The following is a 19,834-nucleotide window of genomic DNA, read 5'->3' on the forward strand; positions in this document are numbered from 1 at the left end:
CCTGGTTTGAAAAAAATAGGAGCACAAATTTTTTTTTTCTCATGAGAGAGAGAGATGTTCCAGACTGCCAGTCAGATAAGTTGGAATGTTTTACTCAGTAAACAAAACAGTTTCCCTTTGGTTGTTAATGTTATCTCAAGTAGGGCTGCACGATTAATCGTATTAAAATCGCGATCTCGATTCATACCTCTATGCGATCTCATTTCTTAATGACAACGATCTGCCGCATGTTCATTAGGGACATCCGTTGCATCAAACCAAGCGCTCCTAACAAGTGACAACACTGTGTTTCACCACGTGACGAAATGCGCACATACAGAGCGGGCCCCCACAGAAACCGGCAGAAAGGAAAACAAATCCAGAGAGAAGCATAACAGAGAACAGTAGACACACACGGGAAAACACTTGTTCTAAATAAGAGAAGAAGATAGATGTAAGTTGATTGTTTTTATGATAAGTGTTGGATTCAACAAACATTTGAATTAGGCTATTTTGTCTGTTAAAAAACAAGTGCATATCTTTGACAGGCCGAAAGCGTGTGTGTTGAGTTCAATTCAATGCATTGCCATGCGGTTATCAATTAAACTACCTAATTCCACTAACGTTAAATAAAATTAAATATATATATGTTAACGTTTGTAGGGCAGCAGATTACGAGTTATCAGGTTACTGTTTACATTAGTGACGCGCGGGTCAGGTTTTCTTTCAACCCGCGACCGCCCGATCCGACACATGTATCTGAACCCGCCCGACCCATTTTCATACACATAAAACAACGACCCGAAACCGATCCGCAACCCGAAAAAAAGATTCAGGAAGACTCGTGTAACTAAGGCTATACTTAATGCTACACTGTCCAGTGTGCGCAGAATGTAATGTGTGGATGGCGGGATAAACCAGCTGGAGATTGGAGAAGTTTATACCGTTAATTAAATTTAAATTTCAATGGAATTTAGTCTATAATTACATTGTGTGTGTACTGTGTGTAGCCCATTTGACCCGCAAAGTTGATGTGACAGTCCTATTACAGTCATTATCATATTTTTTGTTTTTTCTGTCTGTATCAGGCAAAAGAGTGCAGTAAAAATGTATATAAAAAATTGTTTTGCTTAAGAATTGTGAGAGAGAATCGTGATCTCAATTCTAAGCAAGAAAATTGAGATTCTCATTTTATCCAGAATCGTGCAGCCCAAGTGTCAAGCTGTCAAGAAGATCATAAAGAACTAAGAATAACTGACCTTCTGACCGTTATTCAACTCGTATGTTCCAGCAGTTTTTATAATTTGGCCTGTGTTCCCGTTTGCTGGACGGCCACTGGTGATCTGCTGTTGTTGGATCAAACTGTTCGTTGCTAGGGCGCTCTAGAGTTTGTTTATTAAGAGTTCTTGGGTTTTGTGCTGAGAAACCTCTCTCGCATTGTGCGGCCGAGATGAACAGGATCACTACTTTCTACCAAATGTAGAATGTTCTGTGAAAAAGAGAATACCAGACATAATCATGAAACTGCATTGTGATTCATGAAATTCAAATCAAAAAGTTTTGTTGTTTACCAGCCTTGTGGTCATGACAATAAGGCTCCTTTGTGAGCAGTGTCTGCCGCAGGGCACTGAAGCTCTTATTGAACACCTTCAGCCTCTGCTATGCCCCAGGCACTTCGTCTGTGTTACATCCAGATCTATGGGCCAAATATTTATAATTGATCAATATGCAAAGTGTGTGTGATAGGGATATCACCATGCACTGAAACTGAACATGCATACGTGGCAAATGTTTTAGTTCCAACTACATTGAGCTAGCAGAGCTGTGTTTTGCATAAAAGGTTCATCAAGTTTGGCCAATGCTAAGGAGACTGCTAAGCTCTTTCTCTCTCCACCTCACTTGACCAATGTCACAATGTGTGTTTGTAACCACAATGGCTAATCTTTCTCGACTGCACAAGCATGAACAGGCAGCAGTCTCTCTGTTATGTTCTATTACCCTCTGAATAATATTGTAATTTTTGAAATATTTAATATTGAAATTTTAAAGTAAGAGCAGTTTTGCCCACAGTGCCTATTCCAGTGATTTTTGCATTGATTCTAAGCTACCTTGTACCGTAGATACAGTTTCCTGAAGTGCATAATATAGTAAACTAAGTGATGGACACACCTGCTACCAATCTTGTTGCCGCAAAAAAGTAAGAGCTTAGTGGCCCAAAAGTCAGTGTATTCCTTTAAATAAACCCTGGGCTAGATTGACCAGGAAATACAGCAGCAGCAGGCTGAATGGGGAAGATGACATGATGCTGATCAGCTGTAGTTGCTCAAGCTCTAGTGGAACTATATGGCTTGACAGGAGATGTCCAGTACAGCAAAGAGATCAACAGAGACTGTGTGTGTGTGTGTGTGTGTGTGTGTGTGTGTGTGTGTGTGTGTGTGTGTGTGTGTGTGTGTGTGTCTGCACTCAGGACAGAGTGACAACCCCCCCAACCGTCTCTCTGCATTTGAACACAGACCCGTCTGTCCATGCATGTCTTGTTACTCTGTCTGCATGACTCTTGCAACCACCTTAAAATTCAGTCCACCTGCATACAAAGGGTTACCTCAATACCTTAGCAGCTGCAAAAAGATCAGGTTGTTATGGCCACTGCCTTTCCTGCATCCCATTTAGCCACATTTATGTTACTATTTATTCAAAGGGCTCATAGTATAAATTCCAATTTAGGCAAGACAAATCCAGTTCTTTTGCTACCAAGCAGCAGTCTGGAAACGGTAGTTTGAAGTTGTATGAGAGTTCAGCCTATAAACACTGCTATCTCAAGCATGCGATGCAGATGTAATCTAACATGAATCAATACTATAGTTCACATTAGCCCCTATCTGCTAACCTCCAGACAGTTTTAAGGGCCGTTGTTTTTTTGTTTTTTTGTTTTTTTTGTGTTAATCCGTAGTTCTCCTTAAGGCAGGGATATCCAACCATGTGCCATGGAGAGTATGCAGGTTTTCATTCCAACCCAAAACTACAGCAGCTGCATTGGGCTGGAACGCATCAGAACGGCGTTCCAGGAGTAAATTTGACGATGGAATGCGTGTTCCAGTTCAGTTTTTTATTTCAGCCAGTGATACGGCAGTACTGGTGGTTACACAATGTTTTTGGCATTTAAACAACTACTTTGGTTTGTTTTTTGCGCCAAAGTTTGCTGGCTGGGCGGTGTTTGGACCTTCAGGCCATTTACAGTAATTAAAGACAGAAAACTCCACCCAACCGGGAAACCGGGCCACATTAAACAAACACGCAATCAAATGGCAGGTGCAGACAGTTTAATCTGAGCCGCAGATCTGCCAAGTTGTGTTGTGAAAATGTCGAAATGTCAATACTAGAGGAAAATAATGTAAAAATGCGTGAACAAAAAATGAGTGAGCAAAAAATCTTCTGCGGGTTCCTCCTCTCTGGTTGAAGGTGTAGTAATGAGTGAAATCACCTGGTGTAGTCTTTGGTTGAAACAAAAACCTGCATGCACTCGATGGCACACAGTTGAATAGCCCTGACTTACAGCCTTCAAAACACCTTGGATATTATTTATGCCCTGCAGAATTCTGTAAAGCACCAAAATGACGCTATTCAGTCAAAGCTTTTTCAGCCACTGTGTAAGATTTGTACATAAAATCTAGGACCTATTATGTGATGTATTGTCAAGGTTATGATGGATCATAAATTTGAATGAACATTAATTTAACAGCTTCATACTCATTTAAATAGGTCACACAATCAGGTATTGCTCCAAATGGCTGAATTTCTTTTTTTTGTTTAAACTGAAAAGCTTTTCACAAATCAACTGTGGCCTTGCTCTGCAGAACAGAAATAACAGACTATGTAATTGGATTGATTAGAACACAAATTTACTAGACTTGAAAATCCACTCAGTTGTTCAGTAAACTACCAAGTACAACGTCAAATTGAAACCAAAATGACAACTGATCCAGATGGCTTTTATCAAAGCCCCCTCAGCAAAAAGAGAAACCATGTTTGACAAAATCAAATCAACAATACCACCAGCATGTAAAAGAGCAATAACAATTGATCAAAGTTTATTAAAATGTCTCTTAAAAGCAGATAGAATAATAGAGTAGCTTTACTTGTTTTTCTTTCTCATATTTGTATATTTTTGATTACAGTGGCTTACATCATATTACGTTATCCACATGGCATGGGTGTGAATTGAATTCAACCCTAACATTGTGTGTGCTAAGACTTACTGCCTTATTGAGTGTTGGCCATCCAAATGTCTAATTTTACATCAAAATATTTCCAAATGTTGACTTCAGATCTATCAGGAGCACATCCATAGGGTACGGAAAAATCATTTCAAATGGAGAAATTGTTTCACCGTCACACAATACTGAATGTCCTACAAATGTGACAGATTGATTTGCTGTCAAACAATAACCTATTTGCTTACTGCAGTTCAGCATTTAGGAATGCCTATCCTGTTGGAAAAATGTACTCGTCACTGAAATCTTGCTTTTACAAATTGTTTTACTTTTCTCTCTTACAAATTATTGGTGCAGCACTTGCACATTTTCCCTTCAATTTCTGCAATTTCTCTCTCTTTCTAATCACTTTTTCCCATTCAGCACGTAACCTTTCAGCCCGCACAACTTTTTCCTGCTACTCTCCTGTTAGCGTTGCATCAGTTTTCTCATGGCTAATCTGATTTTTCTGCTGCCTCGTCTCTCTCCTCCTGTCTCTGAAATCAAAACCGCTCCAGTAAATGTGCTGAGCTGGAGGAGGAACTGAAAAACGTCACCAATAACCTTAAGTCTCTGGAGGCCCAGGCTGAGAAGGTAGGGCCGAGTGACAGGGCAGGTACTTGAACCAGCATGGTACATGACTGTGTGTCAGCATGCTTTTGTTAGTTTGTATCCATCTCCAAGAGGAGTTCAGTATGGAGGGGACTCTTCAGTAATGGAATTTTTTGTTCATGTGCTCGAGGTAACGCCCGTCTACTCATCTTGTGTGTGTGTGTGTATGAGTATACCAGAATGCATCTGCAGTCTTTCATGCTCCATAGATTTTATTTTTCACTTGCAATAAAGCATTTAGTCAGAGCCTTGTCATTGGTGCCCTTTATAACATGGACAGTTAGTTTTCTGAAAGGTCACACTTGTGATTTCAGTGCTGGGTTGCTTCCAGCTGAAGGTTTAGATTAGGGTTTTTGAAGGCCAATACCAATATTTTTTCATTTGCGTTGTATATTTCATGCCCCCCCCCCCCCCCCCCCCCCTTTTACAAAAGATATTGGCCAGTCAATGTTACCCACTGCTGATATGATGGAGGTGAGGATATAACCTCACCTCCATCATATCAGCAGTGGGTAACATTGACTGGCCAATATCTTTTGTTGAAGGCCTATATCGGCCCAATATATTCGCCTAACCATAGTTTAGATTTTCTGTGATTATGTAAAAGCACAGCTGATTTCCATTTCTGATTTCTTTGAGTCTGGTTCTGTTTAATCTCCATGTACCTGAGTTGCCTGAGTGTGCCCGCAGTTGAATAAGGTTACATGACGAAACACTTAGCTGCTCGTTTATATTACCGCTATCGCTGCATTCCTACATTTGCAAGTCCAGATTTGTTTCTTTGCAAACAAGAACTAACAGCTTGTTGAATATGCTGAAGCAGTGTTCTGCAGGCTCAGAGGTTGCTGCTAGTGTGGAAATATTAAACTTCATTTGGACTGATTGATTCAGACCAGTGGTATGCCTGGCTATGAAGTTACAATGTAAAGATAAATTATGCAATAGGGGATTATCTGCATTTTATTTTTGAATGAAATCCAGATTTTTGGAATGTTGTCACCTGTCCATTTTACTAGCTAAGCAGTAATGGGATACAACTGATGCTTGTGACTGGGGGCATTTTATGACTGGTTTGTACATTGTTTTATTTTTGTTTGAGCATAGCATGTAATTGGAATGCTGAAGAATGTTTCTCTAGATATAATCTTCAACACAGGTGGGAATAATGTAAATCTATGTTGTGTGTGTGTGTGTGTGTGTGTGAAAGCAAGTGCCAAGAAGTTGGTTTGGTGTGTGTTGTATTGTAGTTGCTGTCAAATCACTGATTTGTGTCTGAATAGTGTTGTTTCTGACCACAGTACTCCCAGAAGGAGGACAAGTATGAGGAAGAGATCAAGATCCTGACTGACAAGCTGAAGGAGGTGAGTGGACAAGTCTGAGCATGAGGGAAGGATGTCAACCTTTTGATACTGTATAATCATTTGTTTCAATTAAAGAAAGTATTCAGTTTCTCATAAAATATTACAGCTATATCCTATTCATAATATGACAATGTATAGATGTGCTAAAGAATAAGCTTACGTTCTCTTAAACAGTAGTTGGACTGTTAAAAGTAAAGGTATCCTTAAACTAAAATATGATGAAACAAAATTACTTATGGCTGTCATTTTGGCACATGCAGAGACATAAGGAACAGCAGCTTTCCTCAAGGCTCAGAAGGCTTGTCAGGCCTACTTCCTCTTTTGGCTAAAACAATGTTTCCCAAATTTTTTTTGAGTTTTTTTACAGATTATTTTTTGGGGCATTTTCGCCTTTATTTCATAGTTCAAAGTGGAGATAGAAAGGAGAGATTGGGAGAGAGAAGGGATGACATAGGACAAAGGTCCTGAACCGGATTTGAACCCAAGACGTCTCATTTACATGGTACATGCCTTAGACCACTGAGCCACTAGGACACCCCTGTTCTGCAGGTTTCTTAGGTATTCAACAAAAACCACACAAACAGATACTGTATGATATGGTCATTTTATGCCATGGGGAAGTCTGACTCATTGCACCTTTTTAACCTCTAGACCACCAAGGCCTAGAAAATCCACTGTCTGTTTTCTTTGACTTAATTGTTCTGTCTAGTAGGCCATTATTGTTCACCTGGAGGCATTGGTTTTTTGTTGGCCTCTGATGGTGTCTGATCAGAACCCTGCTGCCTTGTGCTTTGTCATCTTAGGCTGAGACCCGTGCTGAGTTTGCTGAGAGGTCTGTGGCCAAGCTGGAAAAGACAATCGACGATCTGGAAGGTACAATCTTGATTTTACTTTATTTTCTTCAATACTCTTGCACAACCTGTAATTACACTTTAAATATATTATCATAAGCCCTACCTTTCTGTGTGAACGATTTCAACCTCTCCATGTTATCCCTATATTTCTTTTTTTTTAATGTTTTTTTCCCTTTTCCTTTCTAACACACTTTGGTCTGTCTGTGGATGTATCCACAGATGAGCTTTATGCACAGAAACTCAAGTACAAGGCCATTAGTGAGGAATTGGACCACGCCCTCAATGACATGACCTCCATGTAAATAGTGAAGTGTGTGTGTGTGTGTGACATGCACATTGAGCTTGCCAGTGTAGCATGAACATTTTTACATGACTAAAAAGAACTTTGTTGTACAACGAAATGCCTGGTTGCCATCGTGTTTAATATTTTTGAGTAAAAAAAAAATCTTACTAATGTACCTAATAAACGACTTTTCAATTTAATTGAGGCCACAGATGAATTAGCATATGCATGTAGCACGTTTATGTGGTTTGATGCTTAATGAACAATTAAATCTCTTCCCAGCAGCAGTAACAATTGCTTTTAGCCATAACAATATAATAAATTGGACAGTTGTGCTGTATTTATTAAAACTGGTTATTAAAACCTATGCCAGATTAATTTTCAGCATCAAAGTACCCTAAAAATGCTGCTGAATTTTCACTTTCATCTCCTAAGTTGGTGTAAAATCAAGACTCAGACAAGACAGAACCTTTTTTTTTTGGCCACCCCACACTGATTCAGGAGATGCTGTGAAAATGTTGTCTATGTTGTTCTCATAGGCATGTTGTCATATCTGGTAGCTGTAGTGGATGGTAAACTTTTGTGGTTTGATGGTTAATTGCTTCAAAAAGTCTTGAGTTACCGTGCGTTCACATTGCGAGCAACTTGGTTGATGGGTCACTCTATTTTGACATCAGCTACAAAGCTACAGCTACAAAGTTTTGAACAGGCAAATCATGTATTTTGTGTTGCTTTGGTATTGCCTTTTATTACCGATGGATGCAATTGTTCTCCAAGCATCGCTTTGAGATGTTTATTCCTGTAGTCTTTCAAATAAAAATTGTAGATGAGTAGGAAGCTTTGAATGGCTGTAATCAACTTCTCATCAATTTTGCACCAGGCCGAACTATTGTTCACCAAACATCGGTAGGGAAACGAGGAAGCATAGAAATCTCATTGGCTGATGGATGATGAGAACTTTTCTTGGCCGACGAGCTTGTCGACCATCCGCACATTGGCCGACTTTCCTTGTAGCTCAGCTCTATATGAAATGAATGGACTCCCAGTGAGTTGTTGATCGCGTTGCTCGTATTGTTGAAGCACGGTTAGGCCTCCTTCATAACTACGACTTAATACGTAAACATCTTCAACTTGTCGTCATCATCGTTTCTCGCTCCTTGTATTTTCAGATAAATGTCTGGAAGGTCTGCCGCTCTCTCAAGTTGTGGTTTCAAGACTCTCAACTCTGTCTGAACATCTTGGTTTCATCTTTCTTAGTCGGTCTCTTTCCCCATTCCTCCCTCCCTTTTTACTCTGCCTGTCTGTGTTCATTCCTTTACTGTTTGTTAAAATCCTGTTTCCTTTACGTTTTCTCATTGTACTTTCTCTTTAGCACTTTCTTGATGTATCTGCCTAACTTGCTCCTTTTTGAATCTGCCTCTAGTCATCTAATAGTCATTGGTCATTGTATGTATTCTGTTCAAGGATTCTTTGTCTCTGATCTCACTCTGTTCTTTGCTTTTTTCTCCATTGTAGTTGTGATTCTCTATAAATGTTGAACAAAGGGAGGGAAGAAATGCATGTGTCAGTGTATATGTGTCCATGTCTGTTTTGTTCTCAGGTTGTTTTATTCACATTTCTATCTAAAAATATCATAGTGGGTTACATTATTAGATTTTCATGACTTGCTGACTGGCTGTAATGGTGGAGATTGGTCATTTTGAGATGATGGCTGTTTTTTCAGTAGAATACATTGATATGATTCTGAGTTTCGCGAAGTGTAAGTATTGAGAGTGCAAGTAGTGCAAGTATAAACTTTGGTTAAAAGAACAATCAAATGTAGCAGTAAAAAAAGTGTTTTTAAATTTATCTTAAAAGCCTCTAGAGTTTCAGTGTTTCTGTTCCAGAAAATGATAAAAGGCTTATATGGAACAAGCATATCAGATAAATACTTCAAGAGATTTCAAAACCAACAAAAGTTTTTTTTTAATTGGATTCTGGAGCTGAATGGGAGCCAATGTAGTGACTGATGTAATATGATCTGTTTTCCCCAAGCTTGTTAAAACCCTTTATATTAACTATATATTACTGTTTGGTTTTAGGTTTAACAAATAATAGTCATATATTTCATCAATAATTAGAATGTTTAAATTTTTTAGATTCTTATAACGGCCACTGTATCAAATTAAGTGCTCCTGTTTATGTTCCTCAGCTTTTCATAATAATAGAAGTGTGCATCTTATTCATCTCTGTTCACATATTGTATTCTGTTATTTGATGTGACCAAAGTGGGGGAGGGCATAGCAGAAACTGCGCAGTAAGTTGTCTAATGCTAGAGCTGCAGACCAGAGATAACAAAGACTGGATGACTAGCAGGTATTTTCAGTCCAAACCTCAAGCAAGAATGGATGGACTGATCGAGGCAAATCCATCCTCCAAGTCTAAATATAGAAACCTTGTTTCACCAGTGACAAATCAATCGCCATAAGTCATTTAGGCTACAGACCAGATGGCATTAGACAAGTGTTAAACTATGTAAACTTTTCTAAGTAGTAGTAATCTCAAAAGTCATCACAAAATCAAGTATGATGAGTGCATAAGGCCAAGTCTTGTGCAGCAACCAGTCCTATCCCCAGTGCACCAACATCTATAACAGAGACATTGTACAGAGCATCTCCTTATCCATCAGGAAAGTACTAGACTGTTATGAGAATGTATTGACCTCTGTTAGATTAAAAATAGTCTCCTGTTGATTTGCGGACTTTCTAGCTGCTGCTGTGATCAGTTAATGCAGCAACGATTCAAGTGGGCTGATGGAAAAAGTTCAAAATGGTCAATGTTGATTTAAGATGCAAAATGTACAGGAACATAATGCAATTGTCAAGCTAAGAAGTAGGATTAAAGGGGAATTAAGTAATCTGTGACTTTTATTGGTCTCTGTCAGCGACCAAGGAATTGCAACAATACAGGTCCTGGCACAGCTTATGGTAATGGACATAAAGTCACAATTTCACAGTAGAGAGGAGTGAGCTAGCTAATTAGAGCAGAGGTCCAACAGAAATGTCTAGTGAAGAGGTAACATCTTCAAAATACTGTAATAATAATAATACTGCTATGTCATTTTGCTTTTTTGGCTTGAGGACAAGGTGTTTTAGCCTTCATAGCTGAAATGTCTTGCAACGTGACAATGGGGGGAATGGGAGTGTCTTGAAATTCCAGTGGGTGGGGAGTTTTGGTTCCAAAACAGAGCACGGGCCGGAAAGTTAGTTTTGAAAGCCAGAAATCTCAGCACCTGATCAAGTAATTGCGGAGTTATTGGTATTGATCAACAACCCTATCAACCCCCTGTGGATAAGTTATGGCCATTTGGTGCTGGGGCAGCAAAAACCTTATTTATATATATATATATATATATATATATATATATATATATATGTATATATATGTATATATATGTATATATATGTATATATATATATATATATATATATATATATATATATATATATATATGTGTGTGTGTGTGTGTGTGTGTGTGAACCAATCAGAAAACATATGTACAACAAGCAGAAGATAAAGGTACAAAACATAAAATATAATGGGAGATAACTATAATTTGTACCATTTACAATAACAAAAATAACAACATCAAGGGTATATCCCCGAAATTCCCCAATCCTCGAAGGCCCCATTAAGTCAAATGTAATAAAAAGCCATTCAGTAATCACACAATAAGACTCCAGGGTTAATCTTCCCAATTATATTGGTTGTATGTCCCAACTATTTTTATTTCACCAAACAATAACATTTTTCCTTCTGGGCTAATCTTAATAATAATAAAGCTTGCATGCCGTAACTATTTTTATATCACAAATTAATAAAGTTAACCAGTTAATTATATTATTATTACTCCTAAACACTCCAAAATGAATGGATATAATCCTCTAGGGATTGTCTCCCCAATAATAAAGGGTATGTACCTTAACTATTTTTTTAACACACAATAATAAATTAACTCAAGAACAAATTAACTATTTTATTAATAATTATCATCAAAAGTTCAAACTTCATACTAATTTCCCCAATGGCCTGAACAATTCTCTTGACAAATTTCAATACAATATAATTCACCATTGGTGAGATATGGGTCCAAATAGCATGGACATGAATTTATTCAGTTAATTAATAATAGTTATAATAATCATAAACACATCAAAATTCCTTCTTCCTCTAGGGGTCATCAATGTCCATACCTCATTTGAAAAGATTCAAGTTTTTCGGGGATATTATTATAATTTGTCTCTTACATACCTGTAGTACTTGGACCCGCACAGATACTGACTCCCGAGTCAGCTGTCAGTTGAAACAGCGAGCTCCGTTGCTAGGCCTCTTGCTGCTAACAATGAGTCCAAATCCCAGAACTAATCCTTTTTAAGTTTAAAAATACAATAGGCCTCTTATTTATTCAATAGTTTGAAGCGATTTCCCTTCCTAACAGACAGCGGGACATGGTCTATACTAGGGCTGAAACGATTCCTCGAGAAACTCGAGTAACTCGATTACTAAAAATCATCGATGCAAATTCTTTGCATCGAAGCTTCGTTTAATCCATATAACTATATACACACTCAGTGTTTCGCACGGACGATTATTACTGTTGCACAACGCGCTGGAGAAAGAGAGAGAAAATAGCGAGGGGCGAAGAGAAGAGACAGGCCAGAGAAAACGACAGAAAGTGTCCAAAGTTTCGGATCCAGTGTTGCCAACTTGGCGACTTTGTCGCTAGACTTAGCGACTTTTCAGACCCCCCTGGCGACTTTATTTCTCAAAAGCGACTAGCGACAAATCTGCCGACTTTTTCTGACCATGGGAAGCAATGTTAATGTGTTGAATCCCAAAGCATTTGGCAATAAATTGGTTCGGCTGATGCCGGTTTTCTCTACTTGCTTGTCTAATCCAGAGAGGTCTGACAGTCACAGCGCTTCCCACACACAGCGTAGCTCCCTCCCTCCGCTGAGAGCAGGGACTGTAGGATAGGGTCCACTTGTAATTGCTACCGGCGTACGCCGAAACTGGCCGGGTGGGCGGAGTCAGCACTTAATTTTAAAACGGGATGAGATGAAGGCTAGTAAAGAATGCACGTTAATTATGGCTATATGTAATGGCTAGTTAAGAACGTAAATCAATATGGTGGCTAGTTATGATGTCCCTAAGTTAGCTAAGTTTTGCTCAAGAAAATAACCACAGAAAATAAAATGCTGCAGTCAATTTGTGAAAGCCTGAGCTTCATTCATGTTATTATTAGATAGATAGATGTCATGTTATTATTATGATAGTCACACACACACACACACACACACACACACACACCCACACACACACACACACCCACTCCCCTCACAGTGATGCATAAAATACCCCAGAAAGCAAAATATCAGGTGGTGTAAGTAGCAATTGGAGCCTAAAATGCACCAGTCCAATACAGCAGGTATATTCAGTTTAGTTTGATTGCAGTGAGTAGGGTCAGCAGGTGTAGGGCAACCCTTCAACATAGTAAATAAATGTACATTAGCCAGTCTTATGAACTTGTATGATATTTAGGCCTAGTAATAAATATCAATAATAATTATTATTTCACCTCGTTTTCAGTAAATCACAGTGTCGTATGGACAGCTTCGTGCAGACAGCTTTTCTCTTTTGTATATTTACTATTGCTCTTTAATAAAGCAAAAGTATTTCTTATCCGATTACTCGATTAATCGATGGGATAATCGGTAGAATACTCGATTACTAAAATAATCGATAGCCGCAGCCCTAGTCAATACCCATAGCAGTGAGGGATGAGGGGTCACTGTTATAATGATCCTTATAGTGTCTCACCATAGGATAGTCTATATTCCCTGCGCTGATAGTTTGTGTTCAGCAAGTCTGTCTTTAAGGTGTTGTTTAGTGCGGCTAACATAGAAAACATGACAAGTCGGACATTCTAATTTGTAAAATACGTGTTGTGGTATAGTTGATGAAATGCCGCAGATGTACATTGCCAGTCAATCTGTCTTCAAATGTTTTAGTCTGAGTTGCATTACTACAGTGGTTGCAATGTCCGCATTTAAACAAGCCTTTAACCTCTGACCTGATCCAGTTATGAGGGGAGTCTGTTGGGAGGTGGCTCAACAACGCAAAGTGGGTTGGGAAAAACATCTTTCAGAGCAATATCACACTCTATAATACTCAAGCACCCATAGGGCAACCTTCAGCCTGTCTAAAAAGTTTTATCCTGAAAAATAAAAATGTAGTTATGTAAAGTCCATTCAGTTAATGACAAATCAGTTGTTGGGCAGTTGGTGTCTGACTCAAGCAATATCTTAATGCTGCAAGTCCCTCTTGATGGTCTGTGTTTGTATATACAGTAAGGCTGTTTAAGACTGCTCCATATGCTGAGGTGAGATTTATACTCTAGTAATGCTAACAGGTCAGAACTAGAATTGAAATTTCCTTTAGGTGGAAGAACTCACACAAACATTCATTGTCTGTGGAGCAGTCCGCTATTTTACATCCCAGTGACATCACAAATTGGTGCCTCTGTTGTTGCCTATAGTTTGTTATGTAAGTAAAATTAGAAAGATGCACTCACTCAGTCAAAATCTTTATATTTTCTTGTCTGGAGCCAAATTTCTATGCACTCAAAAGGGTTTGAGTCCCTTAGTGGTGGTATTTTACGACAGCTGTCACAAAGAGAATGTTGAGCGCGCGTAGCCAGCGGGAAAAAGAACAAAGGCAGAACAGAAAAGAATGCACTCGCTATACAACTTGTGATAGGACATATAGGACATAATGTGGGTGAATAAGTGCTCTCCACAATCGGTCATGGTCAAATCAAAATACTCAGTGCCCACCTGGGTTGCTAAATCGAAAACACAGTGAAATATGATCTTATTGGCTGGTGTCTGATTGATGGACACCAAGATGTATCACTCGCTATTTTTAGGTGCGTATACGGTTAATCTCTCTCCACAGAGGTTGGTGTACGTGTATCCCTACATATACGCTCCACTACATATCTGGTACTACCCGGCCAAAAAATTCCCGAGTGGTCTATGGTTGCCAATTGGTATTGTGCAATCGGACTCCACAGTCCAAAATAGCTATTTATTACTGGAAAAAAGTCCTGCATTACAGCTTTAAAGGAATAGTTCACCCAAAAATGAAAATTCAGTCATTATCTACTCACCCCCATGCCAGTAGAAAATCCGGTCAAGTTTTTTAGTCGATACAAGCAAAGTAAGTAAGTTGCAGAGCTCTCCAAAACAACCGACATTGCTGGGGACCGTTTCAGACTTCAGGTCTTCAGGCTTCAAAAAATAACGGAAAATAACCATAAAATGGCTCCATACCACTCGTCCAGTGTAATGCAAGTCTCCTGAAGCCAACCGATCCCAAACTGACTTGAAAAGACCGACATTTACACCATTATTTAGCTGAAATCGCCACTCTGTTGTTTACAAAAAACGTCACGTGTGCGCATGCACCCTGGAAACTCCATAGGTAACACTACTGCGAATGACCAGAAACAAGACTTCCGGATTTGCCGTTTAGCCTTCAAAATAAATCGGTAGAAATACTCTTTTAAACCAATTACTTTGTATTTAATCGTCAAATTCAATAAGTGAGCACCCATATTAATGTTTGACAGAACAGAGACTAAAGTGGTAGTCTCTGTTGCGCGCACCACAACTACGTGCAGACTTCCGGGGATGCGCGTGCCACAACTCCGCGCAGATAACCGGGGATGCGCGCACCACAACTAGGTGCAGACTTCCGGGGATGCGCGCACCACAACTACGTGCAGACTTCCGGGGATGCGCACACCACAACTACGTGCAGACTTCTGGGGATGCGCGCACCACAACTACGTGCAGACTTCAGGGGATGCACGTGCCACAACTCTGTGCAGATAACCGGGGATGCGTGCGCCACAACTAGGTGCAGACTTCCGGCGATGCGCGCGCCACAACTACGCGCAGACTTGCCAAAAAGGTTATTTAATTACTGAGGAAATTGTGACAACTGTCCCTGGTCTCCCCTACGTACTATTACTATTGGATCATCATTTCTTTCCCCTGTATTATAAGTAATCTATTGCTCAGTCAAAGACAGAGGAGGACTATTCAATTTACTTGTTTATTTATGGCAACAGAGAGACTCAAAAACAGGGTATCAAAGGTTCTTGTAAACAGATTAACCTGAATAAAACCTTAAAGGTCCCATATCGTGTAAAACAGGATTTCCCTTGCCTCTTTGATTATAAAGGAGTTGGATGTGCTATCTAAACATTGTGAAAGTATCAAAATGTACAGTAGACAACTAAATCCACACAATCCATATTAGAAAACCAAGCCTTTAAATGAGCCGTTTGGACTTCCATAACTTTGTGGCGTCACAAAGGTCCGCTCGTTATAATTTTTTGTAAGAAATAATAGTTTAACAAAGTGTTTTTTTCAAAGCGGTTGAGCAGTTGTCGTTGTTTATTACCGGAGAGTTTTCCCTACCTGTAGCTGCCGGGCTGCAGTGTCTCACGTTTCACTCTTGAAACGGTTAGCCAATCAGAACAGAGGGGTCGTAAATATTAATGAGCCTTAAAGGCACAGCAACAGAAACAGCCTGTTCTTGGCAAGGCTCAGAGAGATGCTGGAAAATGAACGTGTAAAAATGGATTGAGTGTGTTTTTGGTACATGACACCACACAAACAGCTTTTAATGGACCTCAAGACATAATATAAAACACTGGAAAGAGTAGAATATGGGACCTTTAAAACTGGAATCTTTGAAAGTCAAATTAGCTGGTCTGGGGATGTTATTTTTGCTAGGATGGGAACTGTTTACTGGTGAGCTGACAGCACACGACACACTACACCTTTGATCATGTAGTACTTCCATGGTTGTAGTCCGAACATCGTTTCAAGTACTTCTCACCGCCAGTGGGGGAGACAAAGCAGGGAAATCCAGATTATGGACAATAGCCTCTGCGTCCTACTATTTACCAAATCTTCTGTGGTTTCGGGATGTGACGATTATTCAGTTGTTATATTGTCAGCTTGGACCTTTTACTGTCACCTTTCAGCAACAGGATAACTGAGCAGATTGTGGTCAGCTGTGTTAGAAGCCCCTATGTCACCGGAGGTTTGCCTCGACCAAAACTAGGCGAATATGACAAATGATTCATGTACTTGAAGGTGTATTTGGGATAGTTAAAGAAAAATTCCACCGTAAAACACTTAACAATGTTGAAAAAACAGCTATTGCCAATGTACCTTGCATTTCTAGTCTCATTTTGTTGGTGTATGTTTCTCATTGCTGTGGGCAATGGCCAAACGAGTTTGAGACCAGAAAATAAAAAAAATAATAAAAAGTCAACGGTAAACATCAAAGCAAGGCCTTCTATCTAGAGCCACCATTTTGCTTGACTTGAAAGTTTATGTTTTTGTTTCCTCTCCCAGACGCGCTGGAGTCAGCCAAGAAGGAGAATGTGAAGATTCACGCCACCCTGGACCAGACCCTGGCCGATCTCAACAGCTTCTGAGGAACTCAATCTCGTCTTTCAACCTTACCCACCCCTCTTCATTTCCTTATTTTTTTTCCACTGTCTTCTCAGATATTTGAATGTATGAATCTACCCGGGAACTTGTGCTAGACTAGAGTGCCATTAAAAACCAGTAAGACTTGTTTTCCAAGGTTTAGAAGCTTTCACATGCACTCCATCAGCAAACCTTTCTAGTATTGGTCATTGATGTGACTATCATAGATGGGTTTATTCAGCTAAACTCTAATGAACAAAGCTACCTTGATTATGCTAAGTGCTATACAGTGATGTTATACTTGTTACCAAAAGACTGTTCTGTGTGTTGACGTTTAATACAAAATCTAATCATTGCTGAATTGATCTTTAAAATGGAGCAGATACTTTTTCTCATCTACTCTAAGGTATTAGTCACTTACTGTCTTCCATGGCTGTGGTCCATTTCAGCTCCTAGCCCATCTGACAAGTCTAACTGGTTAATTAGGGCTGCGATGAGCCAGGGATTAGATTTCACTCATTTGTCCCTCCCTTTTCCTCATCTCCTCCCATCAATGACTTATGTTGACGAGAGCATGTAAGGACATTGTGAAATGAAACCTGTGTTGGAGATTTCAGTATGATTGTGTTTATCACTTGCATCAGTTAACATCAAGGGGTTTAGCAGCAGAGATGGAACTAGGCTTCTGTTTTTTTCTCTAAGCTCATTCTGATACTTGTCCATTTCACTCTAGTATGGTATGGGACCAAAACCACGTCAGTTAAGACTGATGAAGGACATACATTTGATCATGTTTTTTCAATTCTTTTACAAATGTGTCGCTTTTTTTCAGTTTGAATGTTCTCTTACCCACTCCCTTAACTGACTCATAGTCACTATCACAAATGGCAGTACACCAAAAACTGTGCTCTTCTGATAGACTAACTACTGGCCACCCACTTCATTTTTGGATGTCAAGTGGTGAGGTGCTCTGTATTGATTATTCGCCATGACAGTTTTGCCCATTTGTCCTTTAAATATAGGGCTCATCCCACAGCTTACCTGTCACAAATAGCAGATCACAGTGGTATGGGAGAGGTTGAACTCAGCATATCTAGTAAAAAGCAACAGGGCTGTCATGTTCAAAGTTCAGTGGCCTTGTTCCTATATAATGATTTTTTTTAAAGAATAAAGACCAAGATTTTCACTGTTATTCCAACAACTTGTTCTTTTTAAAACAGTTTTTTAGTTAAGTTTATTAGGATCCCCATTAGCTGTCACCAAGGTAACAGCTAGTCTTTCTGGGGTCTGCACAAAACACAATTACAAATAGGTGTTTAAAGGAATAGTTCACCCAAAAATGAAAATTCAGTCATTATCTACTCACCCTCATACCAGTTGAAACACAGATGAATTTTGTTAGTCCATATAACACAGCTGGAGCTTGCCAGCACCATTTCGTAGCAACCTTCTCCAAAAGCCCGGACTTTGGGGACTGATGTTTAGAGTTCCGAAAAGAGCAGAAAAAGAACAAAAAATATCCATAAAATTACTCCATGCAGCTCATGCAGCATAACCCAAGTCTCCTGAAGCCCACGATCGCACAGTTAGTGGAAAAGACCAATATTTATGCAATTATTTAGCGTAAATCTTCACTACAGCCAATTGTTTTCAAAAAACAGTTGCACGTGCACAGTCATGTGAATCTCTTCCACTTCTGTGAAGTTTTCATTTTTGGGTGAACTGTTCCTTTAAAAACACAAAATCACCACAAGTGGGGAAAAGTAATAAAACCAACAAAACAATAACAACTTTAAAGAGATCATTAATAGCAACAATAACATAAAATTATTGTCAATATTTTTAAAACATATTTGTGTCTACCCAGTTAATCTCAATAGTGTGTGGTGAGACTGAATGATGAGACTGAATGAGGTCTTGTCCAGATTGCTTATGAGACTATGTTTACATGAATTTTCTTGAATTAACTTAGCAGCCAAAATTATGAGGCTGATACACATCCTGAGAGACACCAAACTACACACCTGATTGGACACCAACATAGTGTGATTAATGTAAATGTTAAAAGGAAATGCCAATCCTTGATAGAACTGTTCCTTTGTGTATGGGCGTATATAAAATGTGTAGAGCCAGTTTCCCCAGATATAAATGAATCCAGGACTAGATCTTAAGCCTGAATAGTAAATCCTGTTGTATAAAGTAGTTTTCTGAAATGCATGGTAAATAAATTTAGTTCCCTCTGGACTATGGAGTCTATGGCCCTGTTTCATTTGTCATTTTAACCTGCTCTTGTTGACTTCCTCTTGGGGAATCCCTGCTGCCATCAGTTCCATTACTCTGATAACTCTAGTGAACGTTTTGAATTCAACCCTTAGAGGGCCGAAGAAATGAGTCAACAACGATGTAGGCAGTCAAGGAGCCCTTGTTGCCCACAATGCATTGTGATCATTATTTCCTGTGCATGAACCACAAGTGATATACTGTACAAGTGTAAGTAAACATATTTAGAGGATTTAAGATAAGATAAGATATCACTTTATTAATCCCCTTTGGGAAATTCGGGTGCCACAGCAGCAACTGGCAGAACAGTACCAGGGGAAAATAAGTACAGAAGATAATAAAGAGAAGAGGTAATAAGATAAAAAACAAAGGTAATGTACATAATATAAAACTATAGAGACAGTGCAAAATGCAAATAATAATGCAAACAATAATAATAAATGCACATATATATATGTACTGTATATATACATAATCAGTGGAAAGGAGTTCAGTTATTAGTGCCTGTCCGGGTAAAGGGGGGGGGGGGGGGGGGGAGTGGTGGTCATGACTGGCTGGCACCGGGGTCACTGATGCTGTTGAACAGTCCAATGGCCGCCGGCACAAAGGAACGTCTGAGCCGCTCCGTCCTGCAGCGTGGAAGGAGGATCCTGTGGCTGAA

General features: G+C 39.3%; 1 protein-coding gene across 8 annotated transcripts in view; it reads left to right on the top strand.

Moving 5' to 3' along the window:
- The window catches only part of tpm3 (tropomyosin 3), a 38,427-nt gene extending 20,342 nt beyond the window's left edge, over positions 1–18,085 (top strand). For 2 of the 8 annotated variants that reach the window (XM_078290462.1, XM_078290465.1), the window contains 5 exons: positions 4,748–4,823; positions 6,140–6,202; positions 7,006–7,075; positions 16,816–17,299; positions 17,350–18,085. In XM_078290462.1, coding sequence (XP_078146588.1) covers positions 4,748–4,823; positions 6,140–6,202; positions 7,006–7,075; positions 16,816–16,898 — 292 coding nt within the window. In that variant the 3' untranslated portion in view covers positions 16,899–17,299; positions 17,350–18,085. Of the gene's footprint in view, positions 1–4,747; positions 4,824–6,139; positions 6,203–7,005; positions 7,076–7,275; positions 7,355–8,508; positions 8,963–16,815; positions 17,300–17,349 lie in introns of those variants that run through there. The other 6 variants (XM_071910595.2, XM_071910599.2, XM_078290463.1 and 3 more) reach the window with 5 other exon arrangements.
- Positions 18,086–19,834: the final 1,749 nt, after the last annotated feature.

This window comes from Centroberyx gerrardi, chromosome 19 (genome assembly GCF_048128805.1).
Source record: "Centroberyx gerrardi isolate f3 chromosome 19, fCenGer3.hap1.cur.20231027, whole genome shotgun sequence".
Taxonomy (NCBI): Eukaryota; Metazoa; Chordata; class Actinopteri; order Beryciformes; family Berycidae; genus Centroberyx; species Centroberyx gerrardi.